Consider the following 27,886-nt stretch of genomic DNA (forward strand, 5'->3'; position numbering starts at 1 on the left):
CAAAATCTTCATCTTGACAGAGATGCATTCATTTCATTCGCATAAGTTATTAAACCATGTACTTACACATCACATCATAATTCAGACAACTAAAACAGCTAAAAATTAGCAATTGAACAATGATTTTCTTGGTGTATCATGGCAGTTGTTTTATGCATATCAATGTGATAAAATGACAAAAGCACATTATATTCTTATTGTGATAATATATAAAAACAAGTCTATGTACATTATTGTGTTCCTTGATCATATGGCTAAAATACTATGTAAGCCTACATTCCACTGGTATTGTGTTTTCAGCTTAAATGGTCCATTCAGAGTTTGGCACATCTGTTACACAATATTACATTTTCAAAATTCAAGTTTGGAGAGAATGCCAATTCCTTTTTTGGCTTCAAATGTAAATGATTTTATAGTGATACTGTAGGATGATTTCTAACCCCAAAGGAGTTTAAGAAGCCACAGCCAACTTTCCAAGTAAGAAAATATCCACATGATGGAAATATCTATGATTGAATGAAGTTAGAAAAAATTGTATATTTGATATCTTTTCTGCCATTATATCCTACAATTATCTAAAGATAAGGCAACGTGATATTCATGTCAATACCAAATTAAAGATTTTGTGCCTCAACCTGGACCTTTTCGGTTAAACCATGACTTTCGTTAAACTGCGTAAGCAACAGCGCCAGCTATGACAAAGGTCCGAAGAAGCTTGCAGCACAGCAAGTAAAAGCTTACTGCAAAAATGAAAATTTCTACTGATTTTGAAGAACAAATTTTCACTTTCACAATGTTCAGGAATTTTAATTTTGTTGTCACTAACACAAGAATGATGAGTATTCTAAAAATAACCTGGATTGAAGCATATTTCATCAAAATTGAAAGCAACCAACACTTTATATACAGTACTTGTAGAAGGCCCCGCAGCCCCTGCTATAACTATTTTGAAGAAAAAAAAATGTCTCCTCAGTGTTTCATCTCCTGTCTAATTAATATGCAAATTACCTTTTAAAATATATTAACGGTGACTATATGTACAAATTATAATTTAAAACACAGTAGTTTGTCAGTAAAAAAATTCAATATTTACAGAATAAATAGTCATTCATACACAGTAAAAATCTGCTATTCACATTACCGGTACACATTTTGTAAGAGCACTGAGAGTATATTCCCTTTTTAAAAACTGCAAAAGTCTCATGCTTTACTGTTTGGAGTAAAAACTGCAGCATACAATAACATTATGAGGAAGTACAAATAGGTACATTTTTTTCATTTTTAAAATCTGCAGTATCAATTATCAAAATCGTTGTCAGTAGTTAGTTGCTGTCATAGCTAATTACAGATTGCGCATACATTTAAATAAAGAGGCCAATGTATATCAATCTTATCTTAGATCAATATTACTTGGAAGGAAACCACATATGTCACATGAACTTGTCTGTTATTCATGTTTGTCTCAGGATGCATTGGCATGAGTTCAGGAAAACAGTATTTTTTTCTATGAAAAGAGAGAAAGTGAGAGAATCGTTTGATTCAAGACTGTCAATTACTAAAGGTGTGAGCTTTAGATACTGAATAACAAGTCTAAGCCAACATTGAAATTATGTGATGTAACATCTACTTGTTTCTATAAACCTTCCCCAATCTTGAAGTCACACTTCCTTGACCTGGCAATTTTGTATCAATTCAAAATATATAGCCCATATCTCTTGCCTAATAGGGTTTTACAATACACGGTTATCTTGCTTTCATACTGCATCATACCTGCCAACATTTGAAAATGAGAATTAGGAATGTTTAGCACGGTAAGTCTTTGAAAATAAGAAATCTGTACCCTTAACAGGCGTACGCACATGCAGCGGCTGTGTAACTGGCAATACGCGGTAAATCTGAGCAAAAAAGTGAATACAAATTTGCTGCTCAATCATGCACGCAATATGTGAACTCTCACATTGTGGCACATGATAAAACAAACTTAATTATAGGCTTAAGCAACAAAACAAAAAAAATCCAGAAAAACCGAATATTCCGGATTATTTGTAAGGGTTGGCAGGTATGCTGCATGCATCAAAGCAATAGTATTAGATATGTCATGCATCACTTATTCATAGATATAATTATTAGGACGGTACACACAATAACTACCACAAAATCATTTTCAATAAATAAAACGCATCTGATATCCGGTATAACATACATGTATATTCAAGTCTTTATAGCTTTTATCTGGTAAGAGAATTTCAGGTCTAAAATCAAATTCATTTGATAAATCAAGGTGATTGAATTTAAAAGTTCAAGTGTTGTGCCTTATGCTATTCTTCACGAGGGCACTCCATACTTTCATTAAGCTTCCTTTTTCTTCAAAGTTTGGACATTGCATCTAAAGATCAAGGACATCCATGCCACTCCCTTCTGGGGATAGGGCACGGTCCTCATTCTCATTGTCCATCTCAGATCTAGCTGTAAGGGGTACACTCCCCATCCCTCCACCCCCTCCTCCTCCTACTCCCCCAGGCAGGGCATCCATCTGTAGCCTCTGGTTGTCACTAAAGATCAAGGACATCCATGCCACTCCCTTCTGGGGATAGGGCGCGGTCCTCATTCTCCTTGTCCATCTCAGATCTAGCTGTAAGGGGTACACTCCCCATCCCTCCACCCCCTCCTCCTCCTCCTCCTCCCCCTCCCCCCCAGCAGGGCATCCATCTGTAGCCTCTGGTTGTCACTAAAGATCAAGGACATCCATGCCACTCCCTTCTGGTGATAAGGCGCGGTCCTCATTCTCCTTGTCCATCTCAGATCTAGCTGTAAGGGGTACACTCCCCATCCCTCCACCCCCTCCCCCTACTCCCCCCAGCAGGGCATCCATCTGTAGCCTCTGGTTGTCACTAAGCTCCTCAAGGCGGCTACGGATCACCGAGAGATCATGATGGTGCTAATAAAAGAAGAAGAAAAAAATAGGAATAAATGGGTAATAAATAAATGAATTTATACTGGATAAATGAATTTAGGTTTAACTTATGAATCATTCCTCGACGTAACTTGTACTACTGACAAGTGACAAGTTGGTTTCATTATTGGGTCCTATGCTTTCCAACTGATAACATCTATACAATTGTAAGAAGAAAATATGAGACAAAGAGAGAGAGAGAGAGAGAGAGAGAGAGAGAGAGAGAGAGAGAAAGAGAGATAGAGAAAGAGAGAGGAAAGATAGAGAGAAAGAGAGAGGAGAGAGAGGGAGAGAGAGAGAGAGAGAGAGAGAGAAGGAACATGCCATGTATGTTGTATGAGACTTGCTCATTCAACAATTTCTCCCGTCAATATCCTAAACTAACCAAATTACGATCCTCAACCCTGGACCCAAAACTTTATACCCAGGATGGTCCACAAAGAAAAGATTTGGACTTGCGACTGTTAAAACTTACAGCAAACATGACAAGCACTGCTCTGCCCTGGGCCTACAGGGGTTCTTAGGTGCTCTCAGATGCACTCTGAGCCATTTTTAAATTCATGACTAATATTTTAAAAACAATTTTGGCCACTGCTCATTTCCAAACCTGTCTTTTAAAAGTTCAAATCTGTTTATGTTACATGTCAAAAAAAAACCTTGTGGACCACCCTACTATACTATCCCTAGCCCTAAACACAACCTAAACAAACTCAAGTGCAACCTTAACCCCAACCCTTTAATTGGTTCCAATGTCCTCTGCTTTTCATCTGATAAAATGTACAAGATAATTAGAAGAAAAATTGAGAAGAGAGGAAATCTAACAATAAATGTATTCAAATTTCAAGCATTTTAATAAGTCATTAAACCATGTACTTTCAGTCTTACCGTACACATCACATCACAAGACAAGTGCATGATATATCTTTTTTTTAAATGTGCATACCGGTATACTGTGCCCTGGGAGGGGGTATGCTTGAATGTAATTAATACACGGTGCATTTGACTATAAGTATCCCAAATCGTAAGATACATACTTCTCTCCCTTTCATTACAACAAAAACACCAAAAATGTGCAATGATTATTTACAAGGCACTTGACATTTAACAGTGATATATGTAATGAATAATGCATTCAAGACTGTTGTCATCCTAATCGATCAAATACTTCAATTTTCAAACCACAAATCCTATGATACCATGTGTGCAGATATTAGGTGAGGTGAAAACACACACAAACAACAAAGAATAATCTTTTGTTTGGGAAAATGTGTGATTAAAGAATCCAAAATATTAAAACGTGCATACAATTGAAAGGATTTAAAAGGGGGAATACAAATTGTGAAAGAGGAAGGGCCATAGAGGGAGTCCCACACAGACAAAATTACAGATTCCCATTAAATATACAGGTTGCTAGTTCTTCTCGATGCCTCACAGCAAATTAAAATCCATGCTATAAATTGATAAAAGCACATAATGAAAACAGTCATGTTTTTTGACAAGAAAGCCATAAATCTGTATGAAAAAGATATTTCTCAAGGCTTTTGTATACCATGTGTCCATGTCCAGATATAAGTGTTATTGAATCAGGAAAAATACAGTTTGAGAACATTCCATCTGACTAGTAGCCATTATTATTTATATTATTCAACCACCACCTCTAAAAATGCCTCAGAATGCAATAAAAACTGGTTGGTAGGTGCCAGGCAATAAAATGATTCTCTTTACCCCCATCTTGTTGGTCGATACTGGATGTATTTGGATTTGTGGAATTTGAAACCGGATTGGCTAGAAATAACAACACAATACCACTTATAATCTTCTTGATCAACTTATACACTGACAAGGGACAACATATGTGTGGGCAGGCGCGGATCCACGGGCTCAATTCTACGGGCCCGGCTATGGCAAGCCCATTGTGTAAAAACTAGATAAACTCAGTTTATCAAAAAAACTGTGTTTATCAATGATAAACTCAGTTTATCAACTGATAAACTGAGTTTTTCTGATAAACTGAGTTTATCAACTGATAAACTCTGTTTATCTGATAAACTCTGTTTATCTGTTGATAAACTGAGTTTATCTGAGAAAAACAGAGTTTATCTAGTTTTTACACAATGGGCTTGCCATAGCCGGGCCCGTAGAATTGAGCCCGTGGATCCGCGCCTGTGTGTGGGTATATGTACTAGAAGGGGATATCCTATCAGTGTTGGAAACATCTACAGCAATTTCTTACAAACAGCCACATGTATATATATATCCCATAATTTACACCCAAAAAAAATCAATTTAGCAACTCTCATTTCAATTGGATGCAAAATAGGTAATTTATCTGTTATCCTTATACTAAAATTCATACAAAAAAGAGAATAAAGTTGGAGCTTCTCTTCTTAAATGTGTTATGCATAAATTTGAATTTCTACTCATTTCTTGATGAGTTTAATACCAACAGCATTGCATCAAAATTATCAAAATCCATTAAACATTGTCTCTTGATTTGTTAAGAAATCGTATCTATTGTTTCAGTACTAAATAGCATTTGAAATTTTTACCTATGAGTAGTTTGCTATTCAAGAATATAGCACATTTTAATGTAATACCGGACCACAGGTTTCAAACTGTGTTCTTTGTAGAAAAATGGTCTTTCTGTAATAAGGTGGTTGTGAAAGTAGGTGTCAATGAAAACAAAACATTAAAGGGATTGGGTATCTTTGCCTCAGATTCTAAACAAAATCCTGAATTTAGCTCATGCTGCAATCATAATTATAAACCTTCAGGTCAGTCAGGGATCCCATGAATTTTTCAAGCCAATGGCCTGTCTGATCATCAAGATATTTGTGACTGGAGTTCAAAATTTCAAAAACCGTTTCCCCAACGTTTTTTTATAACATTACAGTCTATTGGGGGAAAATGAGTATGGTATTGGTAAAAACAGTCGCACAAAGATTTTTACTTTCTTATAGCACTTCATGATCATTTTGAAGCGCAATTTGTTTGGGGCTTCAATATTACACCATATCACTGACACTGATAACACCTAGGGCCATGCATATCAGATTTGTAAAGTGGAAACATTGTTAAACAATGCCTTTAAAAAGCTATATATATTTAGACCTCCACAGGCTACTTAATTGGATAAAGTCAAAATAACAAAGATCAATCATAAATTTACATATGTTTAACCAACTTGGTTACAAGGTGGTTCCCTAATTCTTTTTACACAAATAAAAATTGAAGTCACTGCCACTTAATAACAAATTTTCTATACATACCAGATAAATTATAAATATTACAGTATCTTTCATCGTCATAATATTAAACCAATTTGTTTTCATTACACCAAATATAGGAACCTAGCTGTTGTTCAGCTTTTCTGAGAAAATTTGATTAAAAAAACATGTAGCACCAACCAACCTGTGTTGTTTTAAATGGACTAGAGGCATCCAAGGGTTGTGTCATAGACGGAGTCATGAAAGATACTCCTCCCAAGGGTACCTGGGACACGTTGGCTGAACTCAGTACGTTCCGGAATTCATTGTGCCTGCGCTGGAGTTCCCTTAACTTTCTTACTGCTTTGGTGTACGTCTCTTTGGGTATCTGATTCCTGAAAGATTTGTATACATTGGTTTATATGTTAAAAGATATCGCTATATTCTGAGTCGTATGGGACACAAATTACAAAAAAATTGTTAATGCAAATGAGATTAGAATATACTTTTTTGGGTGGACAGTTGCTAAAATCGATTTTGATTTATCATTATTGCTTTACCAATAGAAGCCATTGGACTTAATCACATAAATGATATCTGTGACTCATAAAAGCAATCTTTATCTAGTCGTGATATGTCATGTATAGATTGTGTACCTACAGAAGAGATGATAGAACTATGGCAAACTGTAAAGACAACAAAATCAGTTAAAATTGGTTACAACAATACATTTCAATCAGGACCTACATGTACGCATGCATCTGAACGATTAGTACAGTACCCCATTAACAAACTTATAAAAGTTACAGAATACTAAAATATGAGAACCTCCCCCCCCCCTCCCCCCCCCCCCCCCCCCACCCCCTGGCCCCACCCCTTTTCCTTTCTTGGAGTGAAGTCTTTGATTACAACAACAACTGAGAAAACAATAACAAAGTTTATATGTCATAAATAATCTGACAGGCTATGCCAAACTTTTTTGATGACCCCTACATGATCACACAGGAAAAACAAATTATCAAGTTCCTCGCTATTTTTTTGCTATCTATCCCACTCAAGAAAGTCACTTCCGGACAAACTTTCGTTGTCTGTAAATGGATGATGAATACGTCAGGCAGTACGTGCCATATTTGGATGCTTTTGGTTTGATAGTTGCACGTAGCTCAACTTATTGCAGTCACTTGTTCATCAGCCACTTTGCAAGTAAGATAGAGTTCTATGTTTCCTTAAAATATAGTAGGCAAGCTTTGGTCCACTCCTGTGGATTTTCTCAAGCCAAGTGATCATTCAGACAGTTTCTTTGCTTTCTGCTGCCTTGAGATCACTGGAGCAGATAAGTGATAGTGAATAGCCAGAGTCCCTATTCAGTGAGGGATTAATCCTTTTTTATCCACATGGATTCTTTCCGCTTTCTTGGAACAGGAGTGTATTCTAAAGTCCATGCTTCATCCCATTACAATGATGTGTCCAGTATTAAGGGTGTGTCTTGCTATTCATTGTCACTATCTTTGGTCCAGTGATCTCCAGGCAGCATGCAGAAAGCAAGAAACTGTGTGAATGATAACTTGACTTTGCTTGAGAAAGTCCACAGGAGTGGCTGTAAAGCTTGCCTACTAAATGTTAAGGTTGGTAGAAGCTGAAACTACATGTTAACAGCCATATATGGAGGCCTGGATCTTGGTGGTGTCAAGCTCATCAATAGGTCACCAATGTATTAACATTGAACAAGATTTTGAGGAGCTGGTACTATAGTGAACCATGGATCCACACTGCATAGTCCCAATGTCGAGGCTTATCATCATAGCTGCACTGATGAGGCTTTGCTCATGTTCGACTGTGCAGGGTAGTATTTTGAGGAGTCTAACAACCAACAAGCCTCATTACCTTGAACATGAAACTGCCATGATAACTGCATCGTTCATGCTTCCTACAAACAAATCAATGTCGGATTACATCTTTATGTGGTCAGTTGGACACCCTGATGGAGAAACACCATTTATTGAGGAAACAAGGTTTATCTACAAACACAGCAAAATTGGAGATATCGACCGCTTTGAGATTTCCATTAAAAATTACAGCTCTACCAGAGGGTCTATAAAGATCGTAATCCACAACCTTCGGTTGGCGGATCATCGGGAAATCAAACTTTCTGTGTTTGCTAGAGACCCCAAAGTAGAGATTTTACACGAGTTTATCGAAATTCGTGTGGATCCACAGGAAGCTACCATTTCATCAAAACAGGTAACATTCATGTTTTGTTTTTTATAATGAAACATTGTAATTGTAATGTCTATAAACAACATATTATTTACGGTACTAGTATCACTACGGTCTATTTTATTTCATGCAAATCATCATCATCTTCATCATCAATAATCAAAGGCAGCATTTTCCCTCTTATGAGGGGTTACTGACTTTTACACCATGATGATACTCCCTTCCTCCTCTTCTTCTTGTCTTGACCATCCTCCTCATGTAAACCAACCTTACTGCTTTCTTTCTTCGTAATATCTTCCTGTGAAATCTTTGGACTTCATTTCCCTCTTTTATGCCATTCACTTTCGGATCCCATGCTTTTTTCACAGGTTCATCATCTTATTTTTCATTGTGTTTTTTTTCTATTGGACTGTTTTACACCATACATCTTCCATATCATGGCTCATTTTGTTCCCCTCAAGAAACCTTCTGTTGATGTTAAATGTAAATATGCTAGTATTTGTTTTATACTTCTGCTATGGGTTTAAATACTAGTGGGGAGAGGAATTGAATTGAATCGAGCTGGATTGTATAGAATTAAAGTTAATTGAATTTAACTGAGCTGAAATGAACTGAAAGCTGCAACTCATATCACTATAAGGGAAAATCCAACCATAACAAGACAAGTACTCTACATTAAAAAGTCAATTTTTAAACATGTATGATTCCGGAAGGTCTTTTCATTTTAGAGGATCTGTAATAATATGCTATTCATAATGTATTTGGAGTACCTAGTGTTCCAAGGGAGAACGCACTTAGGAGGGGGGAAGAAGGTTATTATATTTTTGTACTCAGCAAACAGGAGAGTTTTCCCATGACTATGTCACAATCCACTGCCAATTTGAGAATCATATCGATTTAGTGATATCATATTTCAAGCATTCATAATTCCCCGTTTCTCTTATTTTTATTCATTTATTGCTTCCATATCAATAAAGTTATTACAAGGGTTGGATTGCCCTTTAAAGGTAGCGTATCCCTTATGCAGCCAACATCAAACTCTGTAGAACTTTGCAAGAATTGTGAATATGTCAGGTACCGTTATGTCCTATCTGTGAAATTTAAACATTAGCAGTGTCCTATTATTCAAATTATGCAAGGAAACCTGTTTACTTTCTAGACTTCACTGTCAAACACTATTGAGTGACTGACTGGCTTCTTTTTTTGGTAATAACATACATAAAATGAGCTGTAAAGGGTACATCAATAAATGTCCACATCAATAACCCACTTCTTGTAACGGCCAAAATTAAGCTGATTGAATTTTTAAGCAGCACAAAACGTATGACCATTTTGTAATAGAGTCTGATAATCAGACTACTGTATTTAATTAATCGAGCACTCACTTAATTCGATTCAACAACTAACAGTCGTTATTTTCAAGCCCTTCTGTTTTGAGGGAAGTTCTTAATTAGTATTATCTTTCAAATGCCATTACAATTTGACATTTTCATTTCTTTTGGCCTACAAATGTGACATACTACCTTTAAAGGTACTATATCCTATTTGCAGCCAAAATCAAATTCTGTAGAACTTTGCAAGAATTATGAATATGTCCTATCTGTGAAAGTTAAACCTTAGCAGTGTCCTATTATTTAAATCATGCAAGGAAACCCGTTTACTTTCTAGACTTTACTGTCAGACACTACTGAGTGACTGACTGACTTCTTTTTTTTTCCTTTGGTAATAACATACATGTACATAAAATGAGCTGTAAAGGTAAATGAGCATTTGTCTACATCAATAACCCACTTCTTGTAATGGCCAAAATTAAACTGATTGAATCTTTGCGCAGCACAAAACATATAACCATAGGTAAATGGTCTGAAAATCAAACTGTTACAACTAGGCGTTGTGGCATGCGCCTGTAATCCAGCTAAAAAGTGGAAGTTACAAACTGATTCAGCCGAGGACGCAGGTTCGAAACTGAGTCACGTCTTTCGGATGGTGACGTTTAAAGGTCGGTCCCAGACGTAAATAATCATATCTGATTGAAACACGTCTGTAAAAACCCAATACACACACTATAGCTCTTAAGTCGACTTGGCCTGCAAATGGGACATAGTATCTTTAAAAAAGAAGGGTTTGCATTGATATTATTACTTTGAAATGAAATAGAATACTGTAATAACTCCATATGTATTGAAATAAAAGAGATTGTGATTATTATTAATTTTTTTTAAATTCAGTCTACTTCTTCTTCACTCTATTTGATAGGTTGGGGGCAACGTTTCTCCTGAAACCGAAACAGATGCGACCGCCTCCACCCTGCCACCATCCACCACAACTACCGCACCTCTGGGAAACATCAAAATGTGGATTCCTTTAGGGCTCATCTTTTTTCTCATTCTACTTCTCATATTTCTGAAGTTCTACACTTATGTAAATCAACCGTATAATACATGTACATGTATCAGGGAAGACGCAACATTGGTGAATTCATCTGCTACCAGCACTTCAGAGTCTCAACAGACTCTCCCTTTTCAAACTTTTATAAAATCCATTGTCAGAGGAAATGGTTTCAAAACTTGACATACAAAGACGATGTTCTTATCATGTTAAAGGTAATACAAAGTTTTGGGAAATTTTGAAAATGGCTGGATAGCGATTCTTTAAAATTTTGATATATTTGGATGCCCCTGAGGATGTTCTATGAGCACTAGAAAATTTAGCCCCTAAAAAACTTCTGCTTTCGAGAAAAATTGAATATAAAAATATACCGGTGCTCCGGGTAAATTGTGATAAATTTCAAATAGCTTATATGGCCATCCAATGGTAGCTGCGACCATGAAAATCTCAGAATATGCAGTAGTGATATACAATTTCCAAACGGGAATAGCAATTCGGTCAATTTTAGTCAAGAAACATTGTTTTAAAGCTAAATGAATATCTTGACCTTGAGAGGGAGCTCTACAACATAAAGATTTTATTATCTACAATTTCATCACTTAGGACTCGATTTCAACCACGACAACGATCACTGAATATTGTAGGATCGCATATGCTTCCAATATGTTCATTTGAACCAAATTCATGACCCTATACCAAAACTTAGTATTACCTTTAAGGAAGTAGCCCTTCCCTCCAGTAACTCATAGAAAGATATGAAATATTGAAAAGAGAATACTGGGCATCATTTCACAAAACTGTCTGAAGTACAAGTTTCAATAGGATGTCAGTGAACAAATGACCATTTTGTGAAACCCTGCCAAGATTTCCTAGGCTGTCAATCATGGCCGTTTCATAAAACTTGTTATCAATAACAAGTTACGATGATTGTTATAAGCTACTGAAATCCTTGCATTTGATTGGCTGTGAGCAGAGTTGTCACAGATCTGTAGCAGTTGTTATTAATAACACATTTTATGAAACAGGGACCTGGTTGTAGACTCACCAGAGGCAACTAGTGATAGTGATAGTGGTGGTTATTTTACCTGACAGCTAAGAAAGCAATAAATGCAGCTTGTTAGTAAGCAACCAGGAGACCGACAGCTTAAGGTCCTCTCTGAGGTACCTGGTAATGAGGATTAACTCTTATCCTGCCACAGGGCTAATCCCCATTGTACCAAGCCACAAATCCCCCCCCCCCCCCCAGTGCAAAACACTAGGCACAGTCCAATGGGCATGAACAATAACTGCTATTACATATGCGTGCAATCATGCAAGAAGCAGAGAAACAGTAGCTTGCTCGCGTGTACAAAGCACTATAACAATAGCGTGTATGCAGCCTTATGGCAGGCTATGAGTTAATGCCTTACGAAAGGGCACTAGCGCATTGACTTGGTTTCGAACCCGGGTCACCGGATAACGAGGCCACTGCTCTACCGACTGAGCTATGGCGCCTCCTCCAGTCCATGACCGAATTAGATCAGCATTGAAAAAAGGACTCCTTCATGCATGTACATAAAGGCTCATTAACATATCACTTAATGCAATCATTAAATGCTTCACATTTATATATTTTACAACAAACACGTCGTAAGTACGTGTAGGACCTTTGCATACAGAAACTTTTTTTCATCCCCACTTGTTCACTGCAGTTTCCTACATCATATGTCAATGAGCCATTATTTTGTAGCATACAAGGAGTAAAACAATAGGCCTACTGTTGAACCACTTTATGGTGCATCATTAGCTAGTACAATCAACAAAATGTCCCCCTTAGTTCATTACATACCAAAACTATTTCTGCATACCGGTATATAATATACCTTAATAGCTCAATGTAAACGTTATCATTTTGAGATCAGCTTTTAAATGTAATAGTATGCATCCTTTAAACAACAAAAAATCCATAAAAGTAAATAAAAGTGACATCCAAAGTACAAGATATATTAATACAGTGCCAGTTCTCTATGCAAATACTGAATGCATGTTTGTATGTTTGATCATGTTTAAATTGGTGCAAAAATCAGGTCACAAATAATATAAGCTCTTTGACAAAGCCAGGCACCTGTTCCTTTGACTTGTGGTAGAACTTAAAGCCAGGATATTTTTTTCCATACATATGGGCCCGAATTCACAAAGGAGGTTTGTTGACAAACCTTGGTTTTCGTACGTCATATGATGCGTTTTACGCGTTTTTTTACAAACCTGGTTTGTAAAGAACAAAAGAAGGTTTGGCGAAACAAAAGGAGGTTTGAGCTCAAACCTTGCTTTGTGAATTCGGGCCATAAAGTAGCTTGACTTACTATTTTACTTGCTGTTAAATTTTTCTCAGACATGCAGTCAATTACAGACACACAATTTTTTTTCTTTCTGTAATGTTCTGCTATAAGTTGCAGCCATTATGGACATTTATCATATTATCATCTATACATTCAAATGTTTAACCATCCGGTATCCGACCATCCATGGCACTATCCGTTTTCAATTTGACGGTGTCGTTCACACATTTTTTTAAATTTGTGTTTTTATTGGAAAATAAAAAGAAATCACATAATTTACAAATAATTTACATGGTTAGAAACAAAGTCGCTGAACAAAAAGGGAGCCTTTTACTGTCAGGCATGCATTGGAATAATGACTGGGTTTCACTTTGTTTATGAAGCTAATAAATCAAGTTTTGTCAACATTAAGTCATCATAAGTCAGCCCCGACTGTTGAATGTTGAATTGCAGAGCAACAATCTACAAGATAATAATAAATTGCAAGATTGCAGATTGAGAAGTTGACTCGTAAAACTAAATTCCCAATTTCCCAAATAATCTTCCAATAAAAACACAAATTAAAAATATAATAACAAATCGTGTAACCGAAAACCGTCCCTTTTTCATTAGCGGTTAAACGGAATTGGAAATATCTGTGATGTTACAACACTAATTGAAATATTTCTTCAGGGCTTCTCCTATTTTGCTGCTACCTACATTGTGCAATGTATGATGTAAATACTTTATTCCATGCTTCAATTGTTACACATTTGATTGTACATATATTGTGATATATAAATGTGTTTGTACATTACATTTTATTGCAAAGTGAAATAAATTTGAATTGAAATTGGAAATTCTTACTTCAATGCTTGTTTCTCCAATTCTAGTTGCTCATTTTTGGCCTCCAGAAGTTGCATTTTATCTTGAAGCTTGTTGACCACTTTCTGATATTTCTGCTTTCTCTACAATGACAAATTCATTACAAAATATCCACATAAACCCACTTGCATTATACTTTATTAAACTGTCTTGTTTTTCATTGGTATAGAAGTAAAACATAGTGAAATAATTGACACTTAATCTTGTCTGCTATGTCACCTACAAAGTTTCATAAAATTATGTACTGCTATAAAAGCACAATTATGCATGGAGTCTATATATGAACTTCTCAGATCTTCATAGAAAAACCAATGTACATTCTGCATAATATTCTAGGCCTCAGACCAACCACTATTATATGCGAACGTTCATGTGGTTGAACGAGCAAGTGTGCGCCTGTAAAATGGCGACTGGCTGGAATGCTCCCCAGGGAGTGGAAAATGTGCACACATTGTGTGCGGGTAAGCCTGAATCTGATGACCGGGGTAATAATATATCAGTAAAGCGCTTAGGTACATCGTTGGATCGGTGTATTGAGCGCTATATAAAAAACCGGATTATTAATTATTACGGTATAAATTGACTACCAGTATTGCCAATTATACACCACTATAGCCACTGTGATATGGCATGGGCAGCACATCGCTCTTCGCAATATGTGTGTATTTTGGACAAAGGTGTATGTTTATATTTACTTTCAATTCAAATGTATTTCTTTAATAATAATCATAGATGACAATCCTCGATGCGCTTTACAGTATAACATTCATACAACTTACATTATCACATACAAATTACATATCAGGCCTACATTATTACATACAAATTATAGAAAATTGCAATTTTACATACAAATTGCAAACTAAATGTACATCAAATGATATTCCACAACAAATAATAATTACTTTGAAAATATATAAGTTTTGCTGCAGTCTTAAACATTGCAAGTAAGATAATTTTTCTTATTTCTAAAGGTAGAGAATTCGAGAGTACAGGAGTGGACACTGACAAGGCTCTGTTGCCATACGTCTGTGTGTTAGTACTTGGTAGGCGTAACAGAAAGAAGATATTGAGATTGATGATCTGAGGTTGCGTATTGGTGTGTACTGATGAACAACTTCTGATATGTTGTGTGGACAGAGGTAATTATGAGCTTTAAAACATACAATGAATATCTTTAAAAGTATACGTTTTTCAACTGGTAACCAATGGAGATTAAACAATATAGGTGAAATTGGGTCTCTAGAGCGAGCGCTTGTTATGAGCCCTGCTGCTGTATTCTGGATTCTCTGAACACGATTCAATTGCTTTTGGGGGTAGACCATAGAATAGAGCATTACAATTATCAACATGGGACATGATCAAGGAGTGAACAAGGATTGCCATAGATTTACGATTAAGATAATGCCTAATCTGTCCAATTTTTCAGATGGCTGAGACAGCTGATTGACAAGTCTTGGTGATGTGATCAGACATTGACAGATGCCTGTCCATGATAACACCAAGGTTTGGGCTTTTTGGACTGCAGGAATGTCAACTCCATCAACATTGACAATTAGAGAATGCAGTGTATTAGGAACAAATATAGACATAAAATATCACGTCAGTCTTAGAAGCATTGACAAGTAGCATATTCATGGTCGAGCCACGCACTCCCACCACCCATCCTCTCCAAGCGCTATAGTTCTCCTTAAAACTTAGTCTTTTTCAAGACTATACCAACAGTCTTTTTCAGGACTACAAAACCCTCAAGAAAGATTACCGAGAGTCCTTTTCAGGACTTCTCAATCCTTCCTCTCTCTCACATGGCGCACCTGCAAGCCTACTGTATAACATGTTCTTAGTTGACCACAATATTATGTCTTTAATGCAGGCATTGATACGACAAACAGCTACATGTATGTTCCTACTATACTTCTTGAAGGGAAAGAGAGATAAACCTGAATATCATCTGTATATATCATGCAATTAAGACCATGAGCCTTGATGATATCATAACATATTTCATATTTTGATGAGGGATGTAAATCAAATATACCATGCACTATCCTAGCAGAACTGGTTAAGTATACGGTGAGTGGCATAGTGACTGTTTTCTTAAAAGTGCTAAGCCAATTGTCTCAGAGAATCCATAATGTCAGCCTGAACCTCTCAGTGCAGGGAATAATTTTCCTGGTATCGCATCGCAATTTGCTATGCATTTTTGCATGACTGCTATACAAAATATCTTTTATGTAGCAGTTTTCTTCCATAGAAATGTACAGAATTTCATTTGAAATATTTATCCATCGCCTGAAATTGCTAATCAAAAAATTTGAAGAAAATTATTCCCTGCAGTGCATGGTATATTTCATTACTATGTCAAGGGCTATAGGAGAAAACACTTCCTGAGTAACTGCCCTTCTGAGAGCAGAATGAAAGCGTAAATGCATTGAGTTAAAACAGTAGTCATAATAGGAAGATGTGCTGTGCATATTGCAGAGCTACCAACCTTGTGCGACCAAAAATGGAACCATGAAGGCAAAAAAAAAGGAATTTCAGGAAGAAAAAAAGGAACTCATTAAAACAAAACTTACAAACACGCATGACACACTTCCTATGCAGGAATGGTCATTCTTCATGCTGTTTTTTCCATACAAGCAAGTTTTTTTTTTTTTTTTTTTTCGGGGGGGGTTATTTAGGTATTATCAGCAGTTCATTCTTTTTAAGAATATTTTTCTTTTCAAGTATGTTTTCAAGTATATTTTAAACTTAGTTTTCTATTGAATTTGTGATCAAATCAACATTTTAGGGCAGTTGTTTGATGTGCGGTATGTAAAAAAAAAAAAAAGGGAGTAGGAATCGTTGGCAGCTCTGATATTGCCTGGATAGGAAAGGAACCGTGCGCGGAATGTAGTATGAACTAAACTACAAGAATGTGATATAAAAATTATCATTGAGTTAAAAACAATAAATATATTCATTTACCTTTGCATGTGCATTGGTGGTATCATCCCTCTGCTTCTGAGCTTGCCTTGCCTGGCCTTCCCGCTCATCTAGTCTTCGTTCCAGCTGTGTCTTCTCATCTAGCCACGTCATCTTGTGCTGGGACAGCCTCTGATTGGACAGCTCTGATTCTTTTTCCATCGCAGCCTTGGCCAAGACTAACTCATTCTGATACATCTCCAAAGATGCTGTGAGATAATCATAAGTAGTCAAGTTTCACAACAGCAGCAATTTGACAGAATTCATTACAACAATTATAAGAGCAAGTCAAAGGTATTTGGTCACTTCGTGTCCTAAAAATTACCAACTATTGTAGAGTTCTCAACATAAATTGACATCAAATGTGTCATTTCACATCATATTTGGTCTCATCTAAGCTATGGTATTACTATTAACTTAATACTCAGACTATACCATCATATGTTGGACAAAATACAACCGGTATTTACATGTCACCTTACCAGCTGCAAGGAACCACTCAAAGCACTTTACTAAAAGTCTGAAAAAAAGATAGACAGCTCGGCCTTTTACATTTTTCTATTTTGGCCAAAGCTAGTTCATCTCAAACGGCTACATTTTAAATACAATTTAATTAATGGACGTAATATATCACTAAAAGTAGTGGAAGAGCAGGTGACTGTACCTTTGATATTATCATTTTCCATCAGGAGTTCTTGTTCTGCTGCATGTGTATCCTGTAGCTCAGCCTTCAGCCTTGTGCACTTCTCCCTCAGCTGTGTGCTGATGGTTTGCTCATGTTCCAGATCTTTCAACGATGTATTATGATGCTCTAATTTTGTTCTAGATTTCAAAGACGAGAAATTTAACATGATGAAAAACATTATATATTGTCACTTTCTTCAGTGCAATTCAGTTAAATCCATTGTGCATGCACTCTGGTCTATAAGTTTTCACTTTTTGTTGTTCATGTCATATACTTGAAAATCAACAAAACACCGAAGGCATTACAAGCTGAGTTACTCCAAGAAAATAAAAAGTAAGGTTCAAGTAGCATGTAAATTGTAGATTTAGTAATTTCCACATTGTTCTCTAAATCACTGTGTGTATGTAGAACATCTATGTCCCTTTAATGGTATAATGCTTTGACTGAAAGGGTACTTTAACCCAAGAAAATTTCAATGCCATACATATACAGTTTATACAAGTAACATTCACTTGTAATGGGATAAAACTAAGCTAATCACCAGCATAGAATTAAACAAGTATTAATGGTTGCAACTATTCCCATAACTTTTTTTGTTTGGTCAAACAATATTCAAACACAAACTGTGATTTATCCATGTTTATCTACACACACGATATACATTCATCTTTCATGTTTATTCTAAGAGAACTTATGGAATGAGACACGAGTTTAGTAATAGGATGGTGTCATCATGAAGCTTCATCCCTCTTTCATTATCATTGTTTACTCTATTTCCTTCGGAAAGTGCACAATGGAATTTTTCCTCATGTAACACCATCTAAGAAAGAAGTAAGCTTTTACTACATCAAAGAAAGTAACATGGCCCTTAATAATTTAGATGACACCTTTATGAAATTATGGCTACTTACTTTATAAGCTGCAGGTCTCTTTCAGCTTGTTCACATCGTTTCTCAGCTTCTCTGATTCTTTCTTGTCCGTTTTCTTTGTCTGCATATCTCTGGGATTCCTCGTCTATCTTTAGCCTCTCAAATTCCTGCAGACGACCCTCCAATTCCAACCTGAGTATCCAAATACAAAAGCCGTATTCGTAATGCATTGTTTGAATTATGTGTTGGGAAAATAAGAGTACCTCATTTCTAAAGCATTCATTTCAACACAAGACATGTTTGAATAGAATCGTATGGAAATGATAATTACGGTTATCAAATAAAAGGTCATTAAAAAAATATTTAAAATAAATCAATGCAATTCTGGGAATGTAGTCAAAGGAAATATTTGTACATTTCATTCCATCACAATTTTAGTTTAGATTTTGGAAATGGGGGGGGGGGGGAGGGGAGGAGTAGTCCTTGGAAATATGTGTATGCAATCTATTCCAACCTTTTCTTATTGTATTTGTTAATGTACTATGTGTTTTTCATCCTTTGTAAAAAATCCTATGTGTTCCTGGAAATGAAATAGCATTAACAAAATAATAATTGTAAATAAAATCTAAATTTCTTGAAATTCCAATGGCTGGTGAATAAATAGTCCTTACTTTTCTCCTTCTAGCTTGTTGATCCTGTCCCATTCTTCTTCTCGAACTGACTGTACCTTTCTAGCCACCTCCCTCTCCTTGTCAGCAACGGCATTGGTCTGGGCATCAAGGGACTTCTCTAACACCTCGTGCTTGGCCTTCAAACCTTCAATCATTATACAGCAGAAAGAGAGTTGTACAATCATGAGTGTTAAATACATGTTTTGAGGACAATTGCTGATAACTAATATCTTTCTCTTTATCTATAAAGTGTCCTATGATAGAGGTTCTATGACATTTTATATAAATATCTTTTCCCAATTGCTGAAATGTGTTGTTGAAAAATTGATCACCAGCTATGATATTTTTCGCTTTATATTTTGGTAAGACTTGCAGTATTAATAATTCAGTAAGTTTTTTCCCTATTTTTAACTGTGCATTATTAATACTAGTGTGCTCAATTTTATTTTGCATATTGAAAGTAAATCGCACACTGGCCTGCTTGCCCAGGATTATCTTTACTGTGTCTGTGTTTTATCAATGAAAGTCTATACCATAACATGCAGTGATTTTCATGTCATGAGTATATTGCACACCGGCTTACTGGTTCTCTTTCCAAAAACCCTAAAACAAAGTGCCTCCAATAATATTTTCGGCAAAGACTCTGGATTCCAGCAATGCATACACTTTTGATCTTGAATCATGTAGTTTTTCATTATAAAAACTAACTTGAATCCAATGCATACTTGCCTTCCAATTCATTGACAAGACCGTCTTTCTCCCTCTCCAACTCTCCCCCTGTCTTCATAGCGGCCATCTTAAGATCAGTGATCTCCATCTTATTTCTGTGCAGGGTCTCCTCCATGCGATTGCGTAGCTCCATGTTCTGTTTCTCCAGGTCGTGGGTCTTTGTAGTTAGACTCCGATGGGTGTCCTGAGAGATCCCAAGCTCCTTGGTGAGCTGCTCCATGTGGAGCTGAAGTGACTCCTTCTCACTCTGGCAGACAAGCAAGAGACGTTGGCATTTAATTGTCAAGGCACAGGTTCGCTTTACACGACTCAGTTTGATAATGGACAATTCTCATTTTGTAAGACATTGTATGTTAAATCTTGATTGTTGTTGTACATAACAATACAGCTGGGGAACATTGGACAAGTCTTCAAATGACCAGCAGGATAACGAGTAATAGAGTAAGAACTTGTAATGGAACATGCTAGGTAAGAGTAATAGTAGGTCCATTTCAAAGATTCTGTTATAAAGTTTTAAAAAAAGACCAAACACAAGCACTGTCTTTTGCTTCCCACCCCCTACTTTCCCTCCCTCTCCCTCCCTCCCTCCCTCCCTCCCTCCCTCCCTCCCTCCCTCCCTCCCTCCCTCCCTCCCTCTCTCTCTCTTCTCCTCCTCCTCCTCCTCCTCCTTCTTCCCTTTTGTCACTCTCTCTAAATCTCTCTCTCGGAAATGTGAAATGTTCATCTCTGTGTTGCACACAAGTATCCCCTAATATGACAATTCCCATTGATGCACACACCTGAAGCGCCTTGATATTAGTAGCATGTTCCGATAGTTGTCTAGCTTGTAACCTTGATACATGGTCCGACTGTAGACCAGATTGCTCTCGCTGGGCTCGTATCTCATCTAACTCTGTTAGCAGGCCTATAGAAGCAAAGAAAGGATGTGATTGCAGAGGTAACATTGTAAAGGCTCTTTCACATATTGTCTGATTAAAACCAGAAGGGCGTTAACTCATGGAGCCAGAAGGGTGTTAACTCATGGAGCCATAAGGGCGTTAACTCATGGAGCCAGGAGGGTGTTAACTCATGGAGCCATAAGGGTGTTAACTCATGGAGCCATATAAGGGTGTTAACTCATGGAGCCACAAGGGTGTTAACTCATGGAGCCACAAGGGTGTTAACTCATGGAGCCACAAGGGTGTTAACTCATGGAGCCATAAGGGTGTTAACTCATGGAGCCATAAGGGTGTTAACTCATAGAGCCAGAAGGGCAGTAATTCATATTATTTCACATAGAGTTAAGACCCTTCTTGCTTCAAACAGAGGATATGATGCTGTAAACTGTAGCATTTTCCCCTCTTTATAATGACACGAGCTTGATATGACACACAAGATTGTATAGTATGCAGACTACCTTTTTGCACGCAGCTATTTGTTTCACCCTCACCAATTGAGGTAACTTTCTCTTTATAAGTGAACATGCCTTCCTATACTTAATTCTCTCCTCATTTTTTTTTTTCTTCTCTCTGTTCCATTTACTATTTTTGTTCTTTCCTATCAACTTTCTGTTAAATAAAATGTAATTTTCATAATTATATCTATAATGTTCTTTCGGTAACTGTGTTAATTTATTATGGGCGTTCCCAACTCAAGCTATGCTTTCCGGGTTTTCGCCTCCTTCCGTATCTGAATTATTTACTGTAACTATACTCTATGTTGAAATAATTGTTACATATATCATGTTTATATACATTGTGTTTCATATTGTACTGTTGAGAAGGAAATAAATGTTAATAAATACAAAATACAAATACTTGCAGAGCCAAATAATAAAGTAAGCTTACTATACCATGATTCAATGAGGGACAAAAACACCTCACAATTGATTGAAACAGCAAGAGTAAAAATGCTTTGGATTTTAAAGAAACTAGTCAAATAACCTTGAAGTGACTCGGTAACATTGTTGAAGGTTGATGAAAAAATTGCGTAATTTCTGTATGAAATGTTACTTATTATATTTCTTCTACTGTACTTACCCTCTAACATGCCAAAAATCCCGAAAAAATTCTCAAACCACAAAGATATTTACGGTTTTCTTTGAAGGTGTCACTTTGCGACACCCTCTAACAGTGATTAACAATAAATTCTCTCAACCATTTTTGAATTTTCCCAACCGTTTTTTCCATGAAAATAAGACAAAAGACAGGCTTTTAAAAATCTGTCAACACTTAATTCATTGCTTTGTGAAGATTTAAATTCACCTAAAATGTAATTAAATTGTAATAATATGGCTGGGAGAATTAAGGAATCAATCAGATCAGTTTTCCCCAATTTTTATCGTTAATAATGGTCCGTTTTCACTCAAACTTTCAGATTATCTTTATTTGTACATCTAGCATTGAAGTCACTACCTTAGCACCATTTCCTCTCATCTGAACAATGTTACAAAGTCCCTTTAAGCAAATTTGGGGAGTTTTCTACATGATAACAGCATCAAACTTTGAAAAAGAAGTCCCATGTTAATGTAACCAGGGGATTATAGTTTCACATGATATCTGAGGGACATCGAGAGAGTACTCACCCTTGACCTTGAGGTTGAGTTGTGCATTGTCCCTGTATAGAGTACGGACCTTGTCACTGTCATGTGAGTTCTCCTGACTGTACTTGGCTACTATGGCCTCTTTATCCCTATGAAGATTTTTTATCTATAGATACAAGAGGATAAAATAAAGACAGAATAATACAACATATACATTAGATAGACAAAATGTAGTTATTATCAATTACAATTGTGTTGGTGTTATTTGTTATGGTTATTTCTATAACGAATAAAAGAACGATACACTTTAAAATAAAAAAGCAACCAGAGGACCTACATACTGTACATCTCACATGCACAATTTCGCCCACCCACACTATAAGACCCAAATCACCAAAACTCATTCCTGCCACGTGCTATCCATCAAGCAGTGGAATGGACTCCTCAAGGACGTCATTGAGGCCAATACCATCAAGACTTTTGTGTCAAGGTTCTCACAATTGGGAAAAATAGCCAACCAGCAACGTATATGTATTCCAATTATTTGTTTGTTTACAAATCTGTTTTACTAACCCTCAACAAGATAAGTTAGTTAATTAAAAAACAAACCAAACTACTGAAATGTGCAGTGGTGACCTCCTTGGAAAGTGACAAAATAACCAGCTCGTTGATTGCAGTTGCTCATCAGGAAGAAAAAGCTTAAAGCTCTATTCAAAGGACTTAGTGATTAAGGATTAATGCCATAACAAAGGGCATAAATACATCAATTAAGCTTCAAAACAATCCAGCCTTGTTTCCATGTCTCTACCCTACCACTGAGCCATCACATGTTCAATCAAAAAAGGCATTTAATCTTAATATGAGTAGTAATTTTGTCTTTTTTATGTTCAACAATTACAACAATAAACAACAACAACAAACAAAAACAACAACAAATTCAGTGTACTACGATACTATTCTGGGATTTTGCTACGTACAAAGTGTACATTTCTAAGCGTACATATGGAATTAAATATTCTGATATGTACAGAAATTAGCGCTGTAACATCACGGATATCTCCAATTTCGTTTAACCGCCATTCAAAACCGGACGGTTTTCGGTTAAACAATTTTTTTTTTGACCGTCTCTGTCGGCAGCAAGCCAGGTCCGTGTGAAAAAGCGGGAAGGACTTTCATTTAACTGCGAGGTGCATTTGAAGGCGCCGATTTGTGCTTATAATAATAGTAACAATGTCATTTTTAGAAGAATGTGTAAGATCATTAATGTAAATTAAAAACAGGAGAGGACCTAGGATAGAACCTTGTGGTGTAAAAGTTGGATGAATTGGATCTATTACAAAGATTACTTTCAAACCAAGATGACAGACAAATTGGAGTGTTGTCCTAGTTTCGGAGTGGTGAGTCAACACACAGATTACTGAGCTGGGAGACATTGCCAGGCATAGTGCCAGGTGGAGGGGCATAAATCGAAACTTAAAAAATTTAAAAAAAATTTAAAAAAATAAAAAATAAAAAAATTATAAAAAAACAACAACAAAAACGGGAAAACAAAACCGTCCAATTGAAAACGGAATCCGTCATGGGCGGTCAGATACCGGACGGTTAAACGTTTGATTACAGCACTAACAGAAATCTAAGGGAAAATATCCTTTTGAAAATATATCCTCATACCTCTGTTTCATACTGCATTTTAATCTCCTCCACAACTCTCTTATGCTCTGCCTGCTCGTGTTCATACTCTGACTTAATGAATGAATTTTCATAACGCAGCTTGTTAAATTCAGTCCTGTAATGCTCCACATCTTGTTCCAGCTGGGTAAAACGTTCTCGAAATGGCTGCTCAAGATCTTCAGCTATTTTCAGTTTGATCAGCTCCAACTTGTCTAGTGTAAGAGCCTACAAAGAAGTGGGGTAAAAAAAAAAAGCACTGAAAATTACTTACTTCACCATGGCATCTCGCACTGATGCACTGCACATTATCATCCCTGGGGGTGTTTCACAAAGATCCTAAGTTCAACTTAACTGTTATGGAAAGCCGTTAGCACCTTTGCAAATATTTTTCTATTATCAAGGAGATTTTATGTTCTTGATGTGGAATTTATGAAAAGTCTACGATACTTGAATTTCTGCTTTTTAACATATTTCATTTTAAGGCTACAAACGGCTCTCCATAATTTTTAAGTCCAACGTAGAGTTGTTCTACTTAGGATCTTTGTGAAACACCCCCTGGATAGCTTCTAGGAGCTGCTGAAAGGGATTATCATTTCGTGGTTTAAGAGTTAAGGAGAGATGACATTAAGGGGAAAATAACTTCTCTCTTGATGTTCGGAACTAACATCCTTTGGCAAGATATTAATCTGTATTTGTCTCTCTCCACCCAGATGATGTAAATGGGTACCCAGTAGATATACGTTCCTTGAATGCCAGAGCGCCTTGTCAAGGTAGCTTGGCTAAAGCCAGGGTTTTAATAGTAGAGTAAAAAGAAACATTAGTACTCAGTGCTATGTAAATGTTACCATCGCTATGTTACTATTATTATGTGCAAAAACATATTCAAGTTCAATTTTCATGTTCAGGTTCAATTTATTCAATTCCAATAAAAGCATGTTACATTCAAGTCATTCCTTTACAATCTGATAAACAAGAATACAGAGCAGACTTTGCAAATGATTATACAAAATGTACATGGTATCAAGAATGCTACCAAAGACCAAAGCAGTCTTGTCATAAGAATTCATTCAAATGAGTTTCTTTAATTCTACAGGATAAACTGAAAGAAATCATGTTTAAGCATTTGAGGTTTTAATATTACCCCCACTTCCCCCCCCCCCAAAAAAAATAAAAAAATAAAAAAATCTAGACTCACTGTTTTTCATGTCACAAAGGTTATGGTTTAACAGTAACTCCTTTTCGGCTTACCTGTGCCCTGAATTCTTCAAGTTCAGCACATTTGATTGCCAATTCCCTGTTAATTTTGTTGACTCCTTCCTGAAGCCTTTCCTCCATGACCTGACAATCTGCTGTAACTTGCTCAAGTTCCCTCTGCAATCTGCTATTTTCATCCTGTAATCTAAAGTGTTTGAAATGAATAATAATTTTTGAAAATAAAAGAGAACGGCATCACTATCATCACTTGATTCTATAGGATTTAAGAAGTGTGAACATTACTCAAATTATTTAGCAAATGATGTTATTGGAATAGATGTAAAGAGTAGAGTTTTAAGCACTTTGTCAAAATGTAATTTTTAAACCATGTACCCGTATAGGCTAACACTGAAAAGAAATTGTTTTGACAAAGGATCTAAGCAATTACAAATAAATAAAGGTATCATCTGTAAACTCACTTTGTGTGTTCAGCCTTGATCATCTGATAATTTGTCTTGTGCATCTCTCCTCTCATCCTCTCATCAGTCAACATCTTCTGCAGTTCCGTCTCCTGGTTCAAGTGAGTGACGGGTCTCTGGTCCAGGCCCTGGCTCAGGCCCAATCCAGACGGTTGGCCAAGACCCAAGCCCAGGCCCGCGAACTGTCCCATGGTATCAGTAGACGTGAGAAGGGGTAGTCCATTTGAAGATGGGCCTATGAAACCTGGTCCTAGACTGGTTCCTCCAGGGAAAGCCATGGTGCTACATAAATGTTTGTAATAAAAGCTTGGATAGTTAATCCGTCATATAATGGGTACCTGATATGCTTGAGCGCTAGTTACTTTGGCAGCTTGGCTACAACCATGAGCGTCAGAGCCTGGCGGATACTGGCGCTATATAAATATCCATATTATTACAAGTAGTATAACATACACGTAGTCTATAAATACATGTACATGTATTTGAGTTCCTCCAGCAATTCAATGACTTGAGATTAAAAGACTCCACAGGCCCTTTGATAAGTGAACTAGGGCCTCTTGCAAAATAGTTGTGTTAAAACACTTGTTAAAAATCAAACACAAGAATTAATTTATTGGTTGAAAATCAAGTTGCATTTATGATTATATGATATGTTTTGATCAGTTACAGTTTTTATATTGATCAGTTATCAATTATTTATATAACTTATACATTTTTTTTTATCAATTACTTTTTACAATTATATTCTCATCCTTCATTTCTCATTCAATACAATACTCAGTTAATGACTCACAGATTACATCAATATCAATATTTATGGGGAAGCCTGCCAGACCGGCAGAGCCGGCTTTTATTCGAGTTGTATCTTCTTGAACAATCTTGTTACATAATGCCATATAATAAATGTTTTGAACATCAGATGAATTGATCTGCTTTAATCTGAGACCTGTATGGGGCTTTCCCTTTTTGCCCCATGCTCGGACCGATTCCCTAGGTTGAAAAAAACAGAGATAAACTAAAGAAGGCAAATGCTCTGGAAAAACCTAGCATGGCAAATCATCCAAATAAAAATTATCTACTATATCTTTATACCATCAACAAAACACCAAACTATTGTTCTTTCTTAAAATTTTCAATTGAAATTTGTGTCATGCCATGGATCTGGTGTCTCCCAAAGCTACATGTAGGATGACTACCACACCCATTTTCCTCTCTATTATGCCTTTCTGAACATTCTTGGAATCCTTTCCCTCTCAATTCAATACAATAACATTCACCTGCCTAAGTTATTAAGACCATCCCGCCTTGCGGGATCGTGGCCTCTCACCCCACCGCTATTACGTAATCATTAAAAGGATCCGCATAGGTCTAGTAGTAGAGGTCTATACAACATTTTCCTGCTAGGGCCTACCGTATACGTTGTACCGTAGGAAAATACAATTATAGCCTAGTCTAGAGAGTAGAGTGGTGGAGATGTGAAATGCAGGTCTGGAATAATGTATGGTAGACTCAAGGTCTAGTCTCTATATCTGAAAATTGCATTCATTTATTGTTTTAACACACAAAAATGACAAAATGTTAAAAAACAGTTTACCTCTCACGACATGCACAAAGCTAAACTAAAAGCAAGCAAAGCTCTAATCTCTCTGGTAATGATTAATCCTGGTACTTAACTCTGGTACGGAGAATTACCTAACAAAGTCATAGAAGATAACGTAAAAGTTACCGATACACAATCGTCAATACCAATTTCAGGTTTTCAGAATACCGCCCCAAGTACACAACCTGGCCGGCCTTTCTGCTGTCGAGCTGTCAGCTGTCGAGCTGTTCCGACACCCTCAACTACCGGCTACCGTAGCGGTGGCGGTACCGTACGATTTAGTCGAAAAGACCCGAAATAACCCTTGAAACTGTCGATTCGGGATATTATGTAAAATTTAAAAATGATTGTAAAATATATATCACTTACACATTCATCTACATATCAGTTCATGAAGGTATCCCCGGTACGGTCCGGAAAACACAGGACGGCGATATTTAACGTCGTCTTTGTGTCACTAGTCTTACCGTCTACAATTCAAACAATCTAGCTGAATGGGGAGCACGCATGCGCAAATGAAGATGAGCTCGAAATATGTTTATTTTAATGTTTATGTT

The 27,886-nt window shown here is 36.5% G+C and overlaps 2 protein-coding genes across 4 annotated transcripts; one reads left to right on the forward strand and one right to left on the reverse strand.

The window, feature by feature from the left end:
- Positions 1-123: 123 nt before the first annotated feature.
- On the reverse strand, positions 124-27,826 carry LOC577340 (centrosomal protein of 83 kDa). 3 transcript variants are annotated; one of them, XM_031000342.1, is made up of 15 exons: positions 27,699-27,826; positions 25,730-26,011; positions 25,305-25,455; positions 24,057-24,281; positions 22,428-22,551; positions 20,644-20,768; positions 19,865-20,111; positions 19,136-19,280; positions 18,507-18,656; positions 17,575-17,732; positions 16,914-17,119; positions 13,929-14,029; positions 6,365-6,554; positions 4,679-4,738; positions 124-2,938 (listed from the first exon to the last, which is right to left on the reverse strand). In XM_031000342.1, exons 1-15 carry the CDS (start codon positions 27,704-27,706, stop codon positions 2,729-2,731), a joined length of 2,382 nt encoding a protein of 793 aa, XP_030856202.1. In that variant the 5' UTR covers positions 27,707-27,826; the 3' UTR covers positions 124-2,728. The 3 variants fall into 3 exon arrangements, with proteins under 3 accessions (XP_030856202.1, XP_030856203.1, XP_030856204.1); XM_031000343.1 differs by lacking the exon at positions 4,679-4,738; XM_031000344.1 differs by lacking the exons at positions 124-2,938; positions 4,679-4,738; positions 13,929-14,029 and having other exon boundaries at positions 6,371-6,554.
- LOC115930022 lies at positions 7,657-11,070 on the forward strand. The gene is made up of 2 exons (XM_031000345.1): positions 7,657-8,400; positions 10,633-11,070. Exons 1-2 carry the CDS (start codon positions 7,918-7,920, stop codon positions 10,945-10,947), a joined length of 798 nt encoding a protein of 265 aa, XP_030856205.1. The 5' UTR covers positions 7,657-7,917; the 3' UTR covers positions 10,948-11,070.
- Positions 27,827-27,886: the final 60 nt, after the last annotated feature.

The sequence above is a fragment of the Strongylocentrotus purpuratus genome, unplaced genomic scaffold, assembly GCF_000002235.5.
Source record: "Strongylocentrotus purpuratus isolate Spur 01 unplaced genomic scaffold, Spur_5.0 spur5_scaffold_6, whole genome shotgun sequence".
NCBI lineage: Eukaryota > Metazoa > Echinodermata > Echinoidea > Camarodonta > Strongylocentrotidae > Strongylocentrotus > Strongylocentrotus purpuratus.